The 18,161-nt window shown below is 42.0% G+C and overlaps 1 protein-coding gene across 8 annotated transcripts in view; it reads left to right on the plus strand.

Annotated features, from left to right (window-relative positions):
* STXBP6 (syntaxin binding protein 6) overlaps positions 1-18,161 on the plus strand; it is a 319,768-nt gene that overhangs the window by 238,941 nt on the left and 62,666 nt on the right. For all 8 annotated transcript variants that reach the window (XM_079912942.1, XM_079912941.1, XM_079912945.1 and 5 more), the window contains 2 exons: positions 13,481-13,611; positions 14,763-14,928. In XM_079912942.1, coding sequence (XP_079769068.1) covers positions 13,481-13,611; positions 14,763-14,928 — 297 coding nt within the window. The remainder of the gene's footprint in view (positions 1-13,480; positions 13,612-14,762; positions 14,929-18,161) is intronic.

Consider the following 18,161-nt stretch of genomic DNA (forward strand, 5'->3'; position numbering starts at 1 on the left):
AGCCATGCAGTAACGAGAGTAAACAAACAACAAACTGAAAACCATTCTGTACCCATACAGTCGTTCTGTTTTTCACTTTCAGTGTAGTATTCAATAAATCACATGAGATATTACACACTTTATTATTAAGCACCTTATTATAAAATAGGCTTTGTGTTAGATGATTTTGCCTAATTGTAGGTTAATGTAAGTGTCCTGATAACGTTTAAGGTAGGCTAGGCTAAGCTATGTTGTTCAATGTGTTGGGTATATTAAGTACATTTTCGACTTAAGATATTTTCCATTTACAGTGGGTTTGTTGAGACGTAACCCCATTGTAGATCAAGGAAGATCTGTATACTGGACTCTCTATTCTGTTCCATTGATCTATGTGTCTGTCTTGATGCCAGTACTATAATATCTTGATTAGTTTGGTTTTATGACAAGTCATGTAATCAGGTAGTTTGAGTCCTCCAACTTTGTTCCTTTTTTCCCCTCAGAGTTATTTTTGCTCTTTTAGATCACTTGCATTTCCATGTGAATTTCTGTAATCAATTGGTCATAGTCTACCTAAAAACCCTGCAAGAATTTTGATTGCAGTAGCATTAAATCTATAGATTATATTGGGAAGAATTGACATCCTTTTTTTTTTTCTTTGGCTTTTTTTTTTAGTGGAAGTATAGTTGATTTACAATATTGTATTACTGTAGTTTCATGTGTGTACAACATAGTAATGCAATATTTTATAGATTACACTCCATTTAAAGTTATTACAAAATAATGGCTGTTTCCCTTTGCTATACAATATATCCTTGTTGCTTTCCTACTTTATAGTAGTAGTTTGTATCTCTTAATCCCATACCCCATTTTGCCCCTCCCCCCTTCCTCTTCCCCGCTAGGATCCACTAGGTTGTTTTCTATATCTGTGAGTCTGTTTCTGTTTTGTTATATATATTCATTTGTTTTATTTTTTAGATTTCACATATAAGTCATAACATACAGTATTTGTCTTTCTCTGCCTGACTTATTTCACTAAGGATAATACTCTTTAGGTCCATCCACGTTGTTGCAGATGGCAGAATTTCATTCTTCTTTTGGAATGGCTGAGTAATATTGGAATGGCTGAGTAATGACAGAATATTAAAGAAGAATATATCTTTTTTATCCATTCATCTGTTGATGGACACTTGGGTTGCTTGCATATCTTGGCAATTGTAAATAATGCTTCTGTGAACATTGCGGTACATGTATCTTTTCAAATTAGCGTTTTCATTTTTTTCAGATATTCCAGGAGTGAAATTGCTAGATCATATGCTAACTCTATTTTTAGTTTTTTGAGGAACCTCCATACTCTTCTCCATAGTGGCTGCACCAGTTTACATTCCTACCAACAGTGCAAGAGGGTTCCCTTTTCTCCACACCCTCTCCAGCATTTGTTATTTGTAGACTTTTTGATGATGGCCATTCTGGTGTGAGGTGATATCCCATTGTGGTGTTGATTTGCATTTCTCTAATAATTAGCGATGTTGAGCATCCTTTCATGTGCCTCTTGGCCATCTATATGTCTTCTTTAGAAAAGATGTCTATTCAGGTCTTCTGCCTATTTTTTAATCCAGTTGTTTGTTTCTCTGATATTGCGTTGTATGACCTCTTTATATATTTTGGATATTAACCCCTTATCAGTCAAATATTTTCTCCCATTCAGTAGGGTGTCTTTTTGTTTTGTCGATGATTTCCTTTGCTGTGCAAAAGCTTTTAAGTTTAATTAGGTCCCGCTTGTTTATTTTTGCTTTTATTTCTTTTGTCTTAGCAGACAGATCAAAAAAAATATTGCTATGATTTACGTCAGAGTGTTCTGCCTATGTTCTCTTCTAGGAGTTTTATGGTTTCAGGTCTTATATTTAGGTCTTTAATCCATTTGGAGTTTATTTTTGCATATAGTGTGAGGAAATGTTCTAATCTAATTCTTTATATGTAGCTGTCCAGTTTTCCCAACACCACTTATTGAAGAGACTGTCTTTTCTCCCTTGTATATCCTTGTCTCCTGACATCTTAATAAAATTGAGTCTTTTTTTTTTTTTTTTTTTGCGGTACACGGGCCTCTCACTGTTGTGGCCTGTCCCGTTGCGGAGCACAGGCTCCGGACGCGCAGGCTCAGCGGCCATGGCTCACGAGCCCAGCCACTCCGCGGCATGTGGGGTCTTCCCGGACCGGGGCACGAAACCATGTCCCCTGCATCGGCAGGCGGACTCTCAACCACTGCGCCACCAGGGAAGCCCTAAAATTGAGTCTTTTAACCCATGACCACAGTATGTCTCTCCATTTGAATCTGTAGATGAATTTGGGGATTTTGCCATACTTAACAACATTAAGTTTTCTAATCCTTGAATACAAGATGTTTTTATGTTAAGTCTTCTTTAATTTCTTTCAGTAATGTCTTGTGATTTTGACTATACAAGCCTTGTACTCTTTTGGTTAAATATATTCCTAAGTATTTTATTCTTTTAGTTGTTGCTGTTTTCTTTGTTAGCTTATTAGCTATTGTGTTAGTCAGGATTCTCCAAAGAAACAGAACCGATAGGATGTGTATATATTAATATTATATATAATATTTATAGTGTGCGTGTTTATATTTATATATGGAATTTACTCACGCGATTGTGGAGGCTGTGAAGTCCAAAATCTGCAGGGTGGGCTGGCAGGCTGGAGACCCGGGCAAGAACTAATGTTGTAGTTCAGCTCTGAAAACCACAATTCCTTCTTGCCCTGGAGAAGTCAGTCTGCTGTTCTATTCTGCCCTTCAGCTGATTGAATGAGGCCCACCCACATTATGGAGTGCAATCAGAGTCTACCAATTTAAATGTCAATCCCAAGACACCCTCACAGAAACATCAAAAAGAATGTTTGACCAAATACTGGGGTGCCATGGCCTAACCACAGCCAAACTGACACATAAAACTTAACCATCTCTGATTAGTTTGACTCTCTGTTTTGTTATTTCAGTTATTGTTTTAGAGTTTATGGCATACGCCTTTAACTTAACATGCTTTACCTGCGAGTGATAGTATACTAGTTCATATATAGTATAAGAACCTCCCAGTACTTCACATCCCCTTTTTCCTGTCCTGAGTTTTATGCTATTTATGCTCTGGGAACTAAGATTCCGCAAGCTTTGTGGCGCTGCCAAAAAAACCCAACAAAACCCCAAAATCTAGTCCCTTCCAATTTTAATCTTCTTACCCCTGTCAATAATTTTACTTTAACTATAAAAATACGTAGATTTTTATTTTGAAAGGGTATTCTACTTTTCAAGCCAATGACAGGCTCAGGTACATCACAGGTAGTCTTGGACTGTTAAATCTTTACCTTGAAATCAGGAAGCTTAATCCCCAGAAGGCTTGAGTTCCCATCTCAAGATGGGTGCTCCTTGGGCTTCCCTGGTGGCGTAGTGGTTGAGAATCTACCTGCTAATGCAGGGGACACGGGTTCGAGCCCTGGTCTGGGAAGATCCCACATGCCGCGGGGCAACTGGGCCCGTGAGCCACAGCTACTGAGCCTGCGCGTCTGGAGCCTGTGCTCCGCAACGGGAGACGCAGCGATAGTGAGAGGCCCGCGTACCGCGATGAAGAGTGGCCCCCGCTCACCGCAACTAGAGAAAGCCCTCGCACAGAAACGAAGACCCAACACAGCCAGAAATAAAAATAAATTAAAAGAAGGCTCAACATTAAAAAAAAAAAAAAAGATGGGTGCTCCCCTCTCCAGACCAGTACCACGATGCCCTCCCTATTATAAACTGATACCCGGTGCCAGTGCAGGTACACACACATAAATGAATGAGTGAATCAACAAAGGAAGAAGACAAAAGGAGGAAGAACACCAGAAACCATGAGTAAGCCAACAACTTATATCAGGCTCAACTGGTCTGTTTCAGGATCAGGCCATGGTTGTAAGGCTTGATCTATTTTCTTACTAGAAAAGAGGGGTATCCTGGGAACTAAGGAGAGCAGAGAAAATGGTAAAAACCAGGAAATTATAGAACTATTAGGAGACTAGAAGGAGAAGAAGTTGTGGATTAAAGCCTTTTAAACAATCTTTTTTTCCTGCAAGCCTTATTCTAGCAGCATCTCTCTTAAAATTCTGTTTGTCTCAGCCTCCCTGAAAACATGATTTCATGAGATTCAGCAACCCAAGGTTTCCCACTGTGCTTGAGTTTTTAACTTCCTTAAACTTTTCCCTATATACCTGCGGAAAAAACCAATTTGCATGCATTCTGGGTAAAGGGGAAACATACGATGACTTAAAAAACCTGGTTAATGTTAGTTATTGAAACTTCATATTTTATATGGAAAGCGTATAATATGTCTGGTTTATGTAGTGTAACTGTGAAACAAACAAATAAACAAACAGGCCCAAGCCAGGGAAGTAAATGCCTTGATTTGTGAGAACAGTGATGGTTTCTGAAAGAGATTAAATCCAATACCAAATCCCATAATATACAATGAAGAAAACAGAAGGGGTTAACTGCAGTCATAAAGCCTCATTCTGTTCTTACTTCCTCAATTCTGGAAACAGATATAAACATCATTTTTGATCTATTCTTAGGAGAGATTTACAAACAGAGCATCTAAAGACAAAGGCATCAAAGCAGCAGCTACCTGACTGAAGAATGAATTACATTACTCTACAAGCAGCTCAAAGGCTGGGAATAAAACTTGAAAAAGCGACTCCTTGAACGTGACACTTTCCTTTCGCATTATCTATTATATACCGAAAAGTACAGGCCAAGCAGCAGTTCTCTTCAGGGAAATGCCACACTTGGTAGAAATTCAATACCTTTTTTACCAGTGGGAGCTGCTAAAAAGCATTCTTAGAGCTCAAACGCCCCTTACAGTAAGAAAAGATGGAATCATTTTTGCAGCCTCTACTTCCCCATCTCTCGGCAGCTGTGAAGAGGGGCCCTTACTCCTCACTGTGTGAGGGAACAGCCTGGTTCCCAGCTCCCTGACATGACCCCACCGCTGCAGAATCTTTTAATAGGAATATTTATTCTAAAAGAACCATGGGAGGATGTTACGTGGATATGCTATTATTGTCACACATTTTACTTTTCCATATGTTATAAAATCATACACCATTGTCATCTGTAAGCAAGACTAGAGCATTGTTCAGTCTAGGGCTAATTATTCCTCACTCATAGGGCAAGACCCCTCTGTGTATCCTCAGTGCCCCCTGAATCTTGAGGTTTTCCAGTCAGGCTGGTGGGGATAGGCACTATGCCCAGCCCTTTTGGAGCCTGGAGTACTGTTTCCTCTGTTCATTTTGAGTGGTTCGTTCTCTGGCCTCAGGTAGTTTCCTCACACACCTGTGGTGAGAAGTACTTAGCTAAATACTTAAGGCCAAATCTCTGCAGGTCTCCAGAGTTCTCTGTGCGTGTAGTTCTCTCTCTTCATGACTCTGTCCTGAGAATTTTAATGACCTTGATCTCCCTGCGCTCTCGGCTCTGTCTCCTCAGTGTAGGGAGTCTGACCGTCTCTGCCTGGGTTCCTCCTCCTTGCACTACAGCCTGCAAAACTCTCAAACCCGGAAACGAGGGCAGTTGTAGGGCTGGCCTCATTCATTTCCTGTGTCTCAGGGATCACACTATCATTCCCTGTTTCATATACTTTGTCCGTTTGGGTTGCTTCAGGCAGAAGGGTGGATGTAGCCCTCACTTCTGTTGTGTAGACACAGGGTTAGAATTGCGGAGTCTTAAGAGTATGTGCGTGTTTAGCTTCAGTAGATATCACCTAGAGTTTACCAAAATAAATCCAGGTAATTTTAATTGCAGATAATTTTCACTAATATAATTGACATTCGTTTTACCTAGAACATGTTGCTAGATCTTAGTCCCCCACTTAACATAGTAAAGAGTGAAGGTGACAAGTTCTCAGTGGCACCGTTCACTTTCTTTAGAACTTCAGTGATGTACACCCTCACATTAAATATATTATTGTAAGTATTGAGTAAGTGGTGGTGGCAAGGAGGAGGGAAAGCAGAGAGAGCAGATAAATCTGTCTTTGCTTGACTGTTAGTTGTCATTATATTTGATAGCATATGTTTGCTAAGGCATAGCAGCTTTGATTTTTCCAGAAACCTAGTGATATTATATGTTGCTATTATAGGTACCTGGTCCATTAGCAAATTCTCTGTTGCTCTGTCTTTACAATCTCACTGGGGGGGAGCGGGGGGTACTCTTCTCACATAGAAGGTGTGTACCTGCACTGGCACCGGGTATCAGTTTATAATAGGGAGGGCATCGTGGTACTGGTCTGGAGAGGGGAGCACCCATCTTTTTTTTTTTTTTTTAATGTTGAGCCTTCTTTTAATTTATTTTTATTTCTGGCTGTGTTGGGTCTTCGTTTCTGTGCGAGGGCTTTCTCTAGTTGCGGTGAGCGGGGGCCACTCTTCATCGCGGTGCGCGGGCCTCTCACTGCCGTGGCCTCTCCCGTTGCGGAGCACAGGCTCCAGACGCGCAGGCTCAGTAGCTGTGGCTCACGGGCCCAGTTGCCCCGCGGCATGTGGGATCTTCCCAGACCAGGGCTCGAACCCGTGTCCCCTGCATTAGCAGGTAGATTCTCAACCACTACGCCACCAGGGAAGCCCAAGGAGCACCCATCTTGAGATGGGAACTCAAGCCTTCTGGGGATTAAGCTTCCTGATTTCAAGGTAAAGATTTAACAGTTCAAGACTACCTGTGATGTACCTGAGCCTGTCATTGACTTGAAAAGTAGAATACCCTTTCAAAATAAAAATCTACGTATTTTTATAGTTAAAGTAAAATTATTGACAGGGGTAAGAAGATTAAAATTGGAAGGGACTAGATTTGGGGGTTTTGTTGGGTTTTTTTGGCAGCGCCACAAGGCTTGCGGAATCTTAGTTCCCAGAGCAAGGATTGAACCTGGGCCCCAGCAGTGAAAGCACAAGAGCCCTAACCACTGGACTACCAGGGAATTCTCAAGACTAGATTTTTTTTTTTTTTTTGCGGTACGCGGGCCTCTCACTGTTGTGGCCTCTCCCGTTGTGGAGCACAGGCTCCGGACGCGCAGGCTCAGTGGCCATGGCCCACAGGCCCAGCCGCTCCACGGCATGCGGGATCCCCCCGGACCGGGGCACGAACCCGCGTCCCCCGCACCGGCAGGCAGACTCTCAACCACTGCGCCACCAGGGAAGACCCCCAAGACTAGATTTTTAACTTGGAGCTCATGTTGGCATGAGACATTGAAGTTGTACATTCCAGAAGTAATGCTGTCTCCTTTTGGTAATTTGGAAACATTAAAACCAGCTAGTACTTCCTGCAGAGTTAGTTTAGGGGGCTTGCTTGCTCTACAGACGTGTAGCTGTCAGCTACTTTGGGTATGATGCTGTACTTTCATATTAAAAGAATCCTTCCTGAAGAATGCTTGATGAAAGATGTTTCGTATTCTTCTCCTTCTACTGAAGGGCTCCTCCAAACTTATTTAGAAAAAAAGAGGTTTCCCATACAAATTTCTTTTGGTATCCTTTTGGAGAAATTTCCTAGACTTTGAATCTCATCCTCCTCCCCCTCCAATTTGGAGATGAGAATGTGATGTAGGTACAGCCCTAGGACCTAGTGATACCAAATAAGGAATCGTTTGTGTGGAAAACTCCTTTCTTGGTGATTATCCCTCCTGTAGACCATAGAAGTCTGCCTTTAAAAAACAAACCTCACAGCCCTGTGCAGGACTCTCCCCTTCCCTCCCCTTTAGAGTTAGTGGAGCGGGGACTGTAGAAGGGCATCCTGTATTCTTCCTCACTGGCTTGGTGGTCATGACTGAAATGCCACCGTTTTTGTTGTTGCAGCTGTTGTTTATTCGGATTAAATTTTTCTTCCTAAACACATGCAGATTGAAGAATACCCTTTCAAACCCATTTGGGGTCCTGTGAGGAATCTGACCAGAGAGCCCCCAGGACCTAAGATGGAAGGAGAGGAATAGGGCCCCAAAGACAAGCTTGGCCATTTCATGAATTGGTCTAGTTCGGGAGCCTGTGGAATCTAAACAACTGTGTCCCTAAATTATGACACACTTTGAGAAATCACGTGAGAAGCAAATGATCAACCCTGTGGGGAGAGCGCCAGGCTCCATTCCCCACTCACCGTAGCAGTGATGACGGGTCCCTGTTCTGAAAGTATGTGAGGTAACAGTCTAGATACTTTTGCTTCTAAGCTTTGTAAACATTCAGCCATCTCACTGCATAAAATTGCTGATGCAGCCTCAGACTTGAAATTTATTTCTCCATAGATACTGTGAAATCCACCTGGAATTAGCATACATTAGGGTTTGGGAAGAGCATTAAGAAAAACAGTTCCAAGTAATCATTTCTCACCTTGTCCTCTTAGCCCGTCTCTGTACCACATCAGCACCCAGCACCCATGCTCAATCTTGCTTTTACTTCCTGAATCACATCTCAGAGGATTTCTTTTTTTTTTTTTTTCTCCTTTATGTCTGTCACCTCCGACACAGCCAGAGAGCAGCCCTGATGAGATTCTACGTGGACATCACTTTTTTTCCTTGCTCCAAATTGTTTATTTCTCATCAACAGTCTTATTGAAATCAAAACGTCTGGCCGTTAGACTCCAGCAGAGCAGAGGGCTAAATCACACCACAAGATGCTGACTTTCACTCAACTACGAGATCAGGAGAGGGCTAAGCATGATGACAGACATTTTTAGGTATCTTAGGTACATAGGTATGGTAAATTCTACGTTTTAGCTGCCTAGCCTTGACCTCAAATTATATTGTAGATACTACAATTTGTTCTTCACCTTTTTTTTTTAATAAGAAATGACCACATAAAGTTATAAGATGATTCAATTTGACTTTAACGTGTAAAGAAATGTTTGTGTTAGTGAAAATATAATATCTATGGAAAATGAGATGGTAGAGGTTGTGAGTCATCATTTTCTTTAAATGCTGATTATTTGTTTTCTTTAAAATAATGTCTTAGGACTGAGACTAGATGTTTTGTATTTGGGCAAAATTGATTTTCCTGTTTGGGACGATTGAGGAATGATACTCTGAATAATGAGATTGTAGAGGAAAGAGTGACTTTAAAAAAAAAGCAGTCTCCCAACCTTTGGACCTTGAAATGGAGGATCAGCCTCTTAATCCCTGGCAGAGTATGTGTTTTTCTGCCATTTAGCATCACATGCAAGTAACCTGCATTTCTGTCTTTCCTTTCTGATAACAGCCTTTGTCCCCTCTTCCACCAATTCCTAACTTGATACAAGACCAGGTTTGATCGACTAGATGGTATTGTACTATTGGCTGGCTTCTCTGGTTTTGATTAAATAGAATTTTCTCACTGGGCAAAAGCAAGGCTGGTGATCTCCACTCTTTGACTATGGCTAAGTGTCTTATTTCTGTACAGTATTTCATGGCTGGACCATTTTTTATTTTTATTGTTTGCGGTACGCGGGCCTCTCACTGTCGTGGCCTCTCCCGTTGCGGAGCACAGGCTCCGGACGCGCAGGCTCAGCGGCCATGGCTCACGGGCCCAGCCGCTCCGCGGCATGTGGGATCTTCCCGGACCAGGGCACGAACCCGTGTCCCCTGCATCGGCAGGCGGACTCTCAACCACTGCGCCACCACGAAAGCCCCTGGACCATTTTTTAAAAGAACTCTTTACACCATTAGTTCATGAGAAAGAGATGTTACACCACTAGAGTAATGATGGTAATGATATTCTAGACATAAGAGTTCCTAACACTGCTTCTTAACTACAGCTGAGATGTAGATAAGTCTACATGAAGGCTGAAAGAAGGCATGCAGCCATGAAAACCACATTCTTTTTGTCACAACTGGTAGTAGAAGGACCTGGATTCGGTTTGCCCCATGCTTCTGTCTTCCTCTGATGCCACCATAGAAAGCAGTGGGTTCCAGGAGTGAGTGAAAAGAAGCATTAGGCTTGGATAACCCCAAAACTTGACTTACCGAAGCATGTCACCTCCAGCTTTGTTCTTCTTTCTCAAGATTTCTTTGGCAAGGAGTTTTTAAAAGATGGTTCAGTCTTACGTATTTCAGTTTGAATAGCCAAGCTGGTCAGAAAGCCGGTTTGGGGAAAATCACAGACGTCCAGGTGAGGGCTAATGTTATAACTCCTGGAATGTGGCTGCTTCATGAAACCTCCCTGACTTTCCCCAACTCTACCTTGGTCCTTAAAGCACCCCCACCTACACACCTCAGATGACTCCTATGTCATTTTTCCTGTTATGCTTTAATACTCTGTTGCATCATTCTCATCTCCTCCCCACCAAAGTTCTTGATTCAGAACCACTTTTTACTCAATATTTGAATTGCCATAAAACTTCCTTCTGTATCTTCCATCTAATAAATATGCCATAAATATTTGTTAAATGACTAAATACATAATTCAGTGGCTCTCAACAGTCAAAGTGCCTCAGAGTCAACTGGAGAGATTTAAAATATGGATGCCAGGGCCACACCCCCAGGGATTCTGATTGACAGTGTTTGGTGTTTTTGTTGTAAAACTCCCAGGTGATTTCGATGTGCGGGTCTGAGTGGAAAACCAGGGGATCAGGCTGATTCTGGGTGGTCTGCAGTATTACCTGGGAATATCATATCCCCTTTGAATGCCTATATATTTACCTTTTCCTCATGAATGATCAAGGCATGACAGAAATGCCCTGATTATCTCGCCTTTAAAGTTATTCAAAATAATGAATATGGAGTCTACCATATGGGGGTAGTTGGACATACAGCACTATGCTGTTACTGATTCAGATCATTTGGTTGCATTTTCCAGCGTGTGCTATCAATTAGCTTTCCTTGGGAAGGAGAAGGTGAATTGCTGTTTTTCACTAGACATCTGGAATTTGACTGACTGACTTATTTTTAACAGCTCTGGATCCTAAAAACACCAAAAGAGGAAGGGGTTAAAACATGCCTCCTTCTAGCACAGAACTCAACGTCTGGCAGTGGTGTGATTGTACAACTGTTTTGACCTCAGCAGGGGAAAGTCTTTATTTAATTCTATGTAATGTGTATATAATAATATCATTTTAAGGCACCTGCTTCAAAATAGAAACTGGGATGTTGGAGATAATAAAAATAAACAAAAATTAAAACCAAACCGGGCTCAGTGCCCAGGAAAACTATCAGATTCCAAGAACTGGGCAAGCAATAACGTAATAGAGGGAAAAAAGTCAGGAATGGATGAAGTTGTAACTGCCTCCGTTAAAAATGACCACTGTGCAGTGCGATTGCTGTTGAACAATTCCGTGGGGCATTTGTTGGGTGGGTGGAGTTCCTGCCCTTCTCATTTCAGTGACAAACTTCCAGTGGAACTTGCCTTCCTAAAAGTGTCAGTCTCAAACATGCCAATAATTACGGCAATCTTGCTTTATGCTTGAACTTTTATAATGCTATAAACTAGTTGGAAATAAATGGACCAGAAATAAAAATATGAGTTAACTGCAGTCAGAAGGAAAGCCTTCATGTTTCCCAGGATGCCTAAATGTCGTGTGATTTACATAAACAAAGGAGGAAATCCTCTTTGTGTGTTTAGGGGTGTGTGTCTAATACAGGAACCCATGTTTTCCTGTTATTGAAAAGCATTCTTTAATCGTTTAAGCACATTTTAGGACCCACATATATTCCAGGTGTGTTGTTTCCCTTGACATTAAAACAGCAGAGCAGGGCCTGACTATCAGAGAAACCTATTAGCGCTTCCCTTTGTGTCATATAGACACATAAAATAAATGAATTAAATTGAGTGGACAGACAGCCCTGGCAGACTGGTAATATTGTGTGAATTTAGTGAAGGGAATGGTTGTTCCTAATGGGACTTAAGCAGACTTATACATGGAGCTGTAGGCTAGACAGGCCATTTGTGAATGGAAGACTGTAACATTTCCTTGATCGTGGGTGTTAAGGGGATGATGACTTTTTAACCGTGAAAGTAAATGTAATTGGTGTGAAACGTTCATAAGCTTCTAGCCAAATATAACTGAATAATGGGCAGTAAACCTAAGCATTATTTGACATTTTTAAAAAATGTTTGCCAAATTCTGGTTAGGAACAAAGGGAGAAGATTGTACTGAGATCCTAAAAACAGCCCAGTCCTGTACCATAGGGTTCTTACCCACCCTAAAGGCAGGGTGCCCACATTTCTTTCCCCTCTTGGTCACTGCTTTCATGACCCCAGACACTGAAGCTGTGATAAAACTCTGGTATGTGTGAAGGAGAGCCTTCTTACCACCAATCATGACTGGAATAGGTGTTTTCTGTCCTTCATCCCGCAAGGATTCTTTTTGCCATCTGTTGAGCATTTGCATGGTTATTTGCAAGTGTGGGATCTGTGGGCTTATTTGAAACTAAGAAAGAATGTAGCACTGATGCACAGTCTTACTAGGATTGCATTCATTACAAGGAATGCTTTCCACTTTTCCTGGCTCCTTCAAGAGCATCGTTTCTATTTAAACTTACAATTCTTATAGGCAGAGCTCAGGAGGAGCTTTTAGGAAAACCCTTCTAAAATACTTAATTACCTCCCCTCCCTTGAGGCTCTAATCCTGAAGTAAGCAGACAGAGAAGTATTCAGAGTGACTCTCTCCTGGTGGCTGCTACTTGACCTCTGTCCAAGAGGTGACAAGGTCCATCCTCAGCATGGAAGGGAGAACTGACTAAGGCCAGGAGGAGGAACTGTCCTGGCCCTACAGTTGTGGTGACCTCAGGAATTCATATGTGGAGAGGGGCAGGGGTTCTAATCAGATGCAAACTGGATACAAACTGACTATATTTTAAAGCCAAATAGTTGGGGGTTTTTTTTGAGTGAAGTATTACTTCTTATCTTCTCACTAAAGCCTGGAATATTTACACTGGACTATAACATTAGAAATATGCATTGCAGCTCCCTAGGGGAACCGGTAACCTGCACTTCCTTTAAAATGCAGCCCCATACGCTGTCAGCCCCATACACTGCTTTCCCTGCTAGACATCATTGTGCATTTGTAGCCTCCATTAGAGGAGCTTGGTGTTAATTATTCCTGTCGTGTTCAATGTGAGTGGATGACGGCATAAATGAAGCTGCCCTTACAATTAAAATTCTATTGTAACTGCTTGAGGGTGCGCGTTATAGTTTCTATTTCTTTTGAGTTCATCTCCTACTAAAGGTACACCTATTCATTCATTTTCATTTTCTCTCTTTCTCTGCTTCTCTTTCTTTCTCTCTGTACTTCTCTGTCCCTCCCCCTCCCTCCTTCCCTCCCTCCCCCCTCTTCCTCCCCTCTGTACTCATACACATACACATGTATATACACACACATGTATATTTCTCTCTCTCTATACACACACCAGATATATCAGTTTTTCTCTCTCTCTCTCATTGCACATATGTATGTAGGTATAAGATAGACACACCACTGAATGAGGACCCAGACCACCCTGCACACCCACTAATCTGACTGGTCTTTTCTTGGCAGTGACAAACAAGAAACCCACACAGGCATCCATCACGAAGGTCAAACAGTTTGAAGGCTCCACGTCGTTCGTGCGGAGATCACAGTGGATGCTTGAGCAGCTTCGCCAGGTTAATGGCATCGATCCTAATCGGGTGAGTGAACTGTCCAGTGCTGAGCGAAGGTGTTCTTTCCACACAATGACTCTCTCGTTGACCTTGGCAGGGTGATGGTTGTCTGAGTCATTTTTAACAAGACGATTGCTCTATTTCAGTTATGTGGCTAAGGCTTTTTGATTCCTGTGCCCTTCTTACGGGAAATTATAAACCTTTTCATCATGTTTGACGGAGGTGCCTAAGGGGATGAATATTGAAGAAGTGCTACTCCAGTAATATGTTTATCAGCCAAGTGCAAAGAGCAGATTCAGATAATCACATCTGTGATTATCAATATGACAAACCATGTTCATCGAAGCTCCATTTATCTCCTAATGCCACCAGTGATGAGGTTTATTTACCAAAAATCAAATAAATGAACTGCACCGTAAAAATGATGTATTAGGATTCCATTGGATTTAATAAGAGAAACATTCCATGGTAGAGTTATGTATTCCAAGTGAATTCCCTTTGCTCACACACTCACCATAAAATACATCAATAATGAGGAAAAAGAGGGCTTCCCTGGTGGCGCAGTGGTTGAGAGTCCGCCTGCCGATGCAGGGAACACGGGTTCGTGCCCCGGTCCGGGAAGATCCCACATGCTGCGGAGCGGCTGGGCCCGTGAGCCATGGCTGCTGGGCCTGCGTGTCCGGAGCCTGTGCTCCGCAACGGGAGAGGCCGCAGTGGTGAGAGGCCTGCGTACAGAAAAATAAATAAATAATGAGGAAAAAGAAAATGTAAAATGTAACTATATACTATAATAGTAAGGGGTAATCTTTTCCTGCCAAAGGTTAGGGACAAGATTAATACTGTTCAGTGCCAAGAACCTAAAGGAATCCTTTTTCGAGTAATTGGGAAGGCAATGCATAGTCTGAATTCTGACACAAGTTGATATGCAGTTAAGCTAAAGGGACTTCTGTGCTCTTAACTTCCTGGGGACATCTAAAAATGCCATGAGATTTGAGGTCTGCTTGATAAGGAGAGAAAGGTATACTCTCTGTGCACCTAGGTGCTAGTTAAATGAGTCTTGTGATTAGGACAAAAGTCTTTGAAAGGTGTTTTAGCCTTTATGAGTCTCTTAACGTGGTGAACTGGAAGCAGCAGTTTTTATAGCTTGAGATCAGTCGTTATTTCACTGTCTTTTCCAGGATTCTGCGGAGTTTGATTTGTTGTTTGAAAATGCTTTTGACCAGTGGGTAGCCAGCACGGCCTCAGAAAAATGCACCTTCTTCCAGATCCTCCACCACACCTGCCAGCGCTACCTCACGGACAGGAAGCCAGAGTTTATTAACTGCCAGTCCAAAATCATGGGAGGTGAGTGGGCGTTTGTGTGACTTTACTCATTCTGTTTCCTTAGATGCACTTTTACATACAGTTAGGTGTTCAGCCGCGTAATTAAAGACCAGAAAAAAAGAATCCGGACGCTCAGAGCTGGACCGTGTGAGGACCACTCTGGGAGTTCATCGCATGCTAATCTAGACACAGTGGTATGTTTTCACTCTTATCCAAAAGCTGATCTTTTAAAAGGAATTAACTCCTTAGCTAAGATTCTTTGTACGATGAGAACAAACCTGTCCCTTTATTAGAAAAACCTTTCCGTTTGGTTTCTTCCCTACCATTTCATCGCAGAACACTCTCCTGGGTTGCTTTTTCCTAGTATTTCTCAAGATATTTTACAAATACTGATATGACCGTTCCTACAGATACAGTCCCTTTCTTTCAAATTGCACCTAGTCTCACATTTATTCCTTGAATGGCAGACAGCTGAAGTAGGATGAGTGCTGTAAGCCAGCCTTAAGGAACGAGTACCAGCATTGGCAAGTTAATGAGAAACACTTAGAGGGTGCTTAGCACATTTCTTTTAGGTGGCGTTTCTTTTTAGAGACTTGAAACTGTGCTAAAAATATAAAGCCTTGCCAGTCACTATGGGAGTTGAGGAAGAGTGTGTATATTATTGGTCTTTTCACTGACCTGTTCTCCTGGTTTTGAGAGCATCTTTTTAAAAATGTACCAACTTTGTCTTAATCAAATGTAAGTGAAGGTCACAATAGAGACAGTACATCTTCCCCTTGGGCTGTATCTATCTTTCATATGAACATGAGGCAGAATCCATCGTTCTGTCCCAACAGCTGCTACGCACACTCTCATTTTGCCATTAGTCTGCTAGATATTGTGGGAGAAAATGCTGTCAATACTTCATTATTTGCCACTGAAGTGTTAGTGTGCCTCTTAAACAGGAAGTTGCTCACATCGTATGAACCTTGAAAGGTCTCTCTTAGATGCTGATAAAGACTCTTGTGTTATCACTTCTCTGTTTAGTCCTAGAGAAATACGAGGTGATGAGTGCATATTTTCTTCAAAGTGACTACATCCTATGGTACAAAAGTGAAAAAAATATTATACATAGATGTTGAAAGGAAAGGAAATATCAAACACTAACCTCTTACTGTTTGGAAAACATAATGAGACTCTATCATGTCTGTGCCACCAGTGTTGTTCAAATGAATCCTGCTTTGAAAATCCAGCATTAATAGACTTGGCCAAAGGTTCAAGCACCCAGGCTGAGGACCACAGATGGTCACATTTTCAGGGAATGGAAAATTGACCAGGCAACCCCAGCTTTCCCTCATTCTTCCTTAGGATCTTCTCTAGTATCCTAGAATCACATTTGTTTCTTGATCTTAAGTTCCTGCTATGAAACATTTCCCCCGTCAGTATCAGTATGGTCAGTAACTTGCCCGGCTGGCCCCTAAGCAGAGTCTCCTCTAAAAAACAGTGTGACGTGTGGATTTGAAATTCCTGTTGCTCTTGGAGACAGACTTTCTCTCGAGCACTCCACTTCTCCAGGTTCCATCCTGGGCGCAGAGGGCATCAGAAGCAGAGGCGGTTCCATGGGGATGACTGCATTTCCTCAGAGTGGAAATATGAGGCGGAAGCAAGGGGGCACAGACTCACTCCTCCGTCCCCATGAGGGAAACAAGCCGCCCCCTTCCTGCAGAGGTTAGGGAGAGCTCTGGGAACTCTCCCATAAGGGACGGCGCTAGTTGTCTTCTTCTCTGTTGTCTCTGAAGCTCTCATTTCTTCTCTCAGAACAGGCCCTTGCATTCCTTCATTCACTCTTAGCTCATCATCCAACCACACAACATGTAAGTACTAAGTACCTACTATGAGCTAGTCACTTTGTTACATCCTCGATGTGGAGAACCATTCTATGTTTGGTCCCTTAATAGACCCTAATTGCCACTACCCAAACCCCAGCCTGGCAGGTCCCTAACAGCCTTTCCATATGCATTACCCTCTCGAATATCCTCAGACCTTTCCACACATTCCCACCCAGCTGCTGTCATTGGCCCAGTCTTTCGATGTCTTCCACTGCCCTATGAACCCCAAATTATGCTGAGTTGAGACAAGAATCTATATATCCATAGTTAAACTGTTGGTATGTATAGTGCGTAAAACTAAAGATTGATCTCCTGTAGTAAGAAAAAGAATACGTTAATGAGACCAAGTGCCAGAATTGGCTCTGCCCTCTGTGACCTTAGATGTGTCTCTCATCTTCCTCAGACCTCAGTTTTCCCTGGTGTAACCTATGGGGGTTAGACTAGATGATATCTACAATCTGTCGGGTCGTTTGAGAATCTGTAATTCCTAAGTTACAGCTTTATTGTGTAGGTTAGTCACTTCTTAATTTAAGAATCAAAAGATTTAGTGCTGTTAAATACTGCCCAGTTCTAGATTCCCAGGGAAGGCAAAAAAGTTCGAATTAGACACATGGTAACTTGCTGGCAGCACATACATCCTCAGTGAGTACAGCCTGTCTTATCTAAACAGTCGCCTATCCTTGATAACAGTTGTACCAACACACCCTAGTGAATTAGCATGCTGATTAGTCTTCCTTTCTGCCAGTTATCACAATTCGGAGACTTAAAAAAACTGTGCAGTTTTCAGGTCACTACATTCTGACCCCTTTAACTTTTAGGGTACCTACCCCATCTTCAGCAAATGAGATCTGTTCCAAATTTCACAAAATCTTTTGGTTTGTCCTTACGGTATGGGCCGTAAGTGCTAGACACAAATTGTTTTCCATGCTGTGAAATGGGATAGGTTTTGTAATTTTAGAGAACTGATGCTGCTGGTGGTGTGCTGTCCTCCATCAGGTTCTGTACATACGTTACCTCATTTAGTTTTTACAGCAGCCTTTGGAAATACAATTTATTATCTCCATTTTACTGAGAAGGAAATAGGATCAGAGAGGTAATTAAACAGCTTGCCAAGGATCGTATAGCCTTTGTCCTCAAGTGGCAGGGCTGAGATTCAAACACAGGCCTTCGCCAATCTAAAACCATCGTTTTTGGGGTCACTGAGTGGAATGCTCCAGGGAACACCATTGATATTGTCTTTGGTATGAATGGTGGCCCCTGGAGTTGTGCAGGAATTTGGGGATATATTTTAGCCAGCACATTCCTAGGTATTAAAAAAAGGAGCTAAGAGGAGAGGGCCAGAGATTATGAGCAGTTTTAACTCTTTTCCTACTTTTATTGAGGTGT

The sequence above is a fragment of the Stenella coeruleoalba genome, assembly GCF_951394435.1.
Source record: "Stenella coeruleoalba genome assembly, chromosome: 2".
Classification (NCBI taxonomy): Eukaryota; Metazoa; Chordata; class Mammalia; order Artiodactyla; family Delphinidae; genus Stenella; species Stenella coeruleoalba.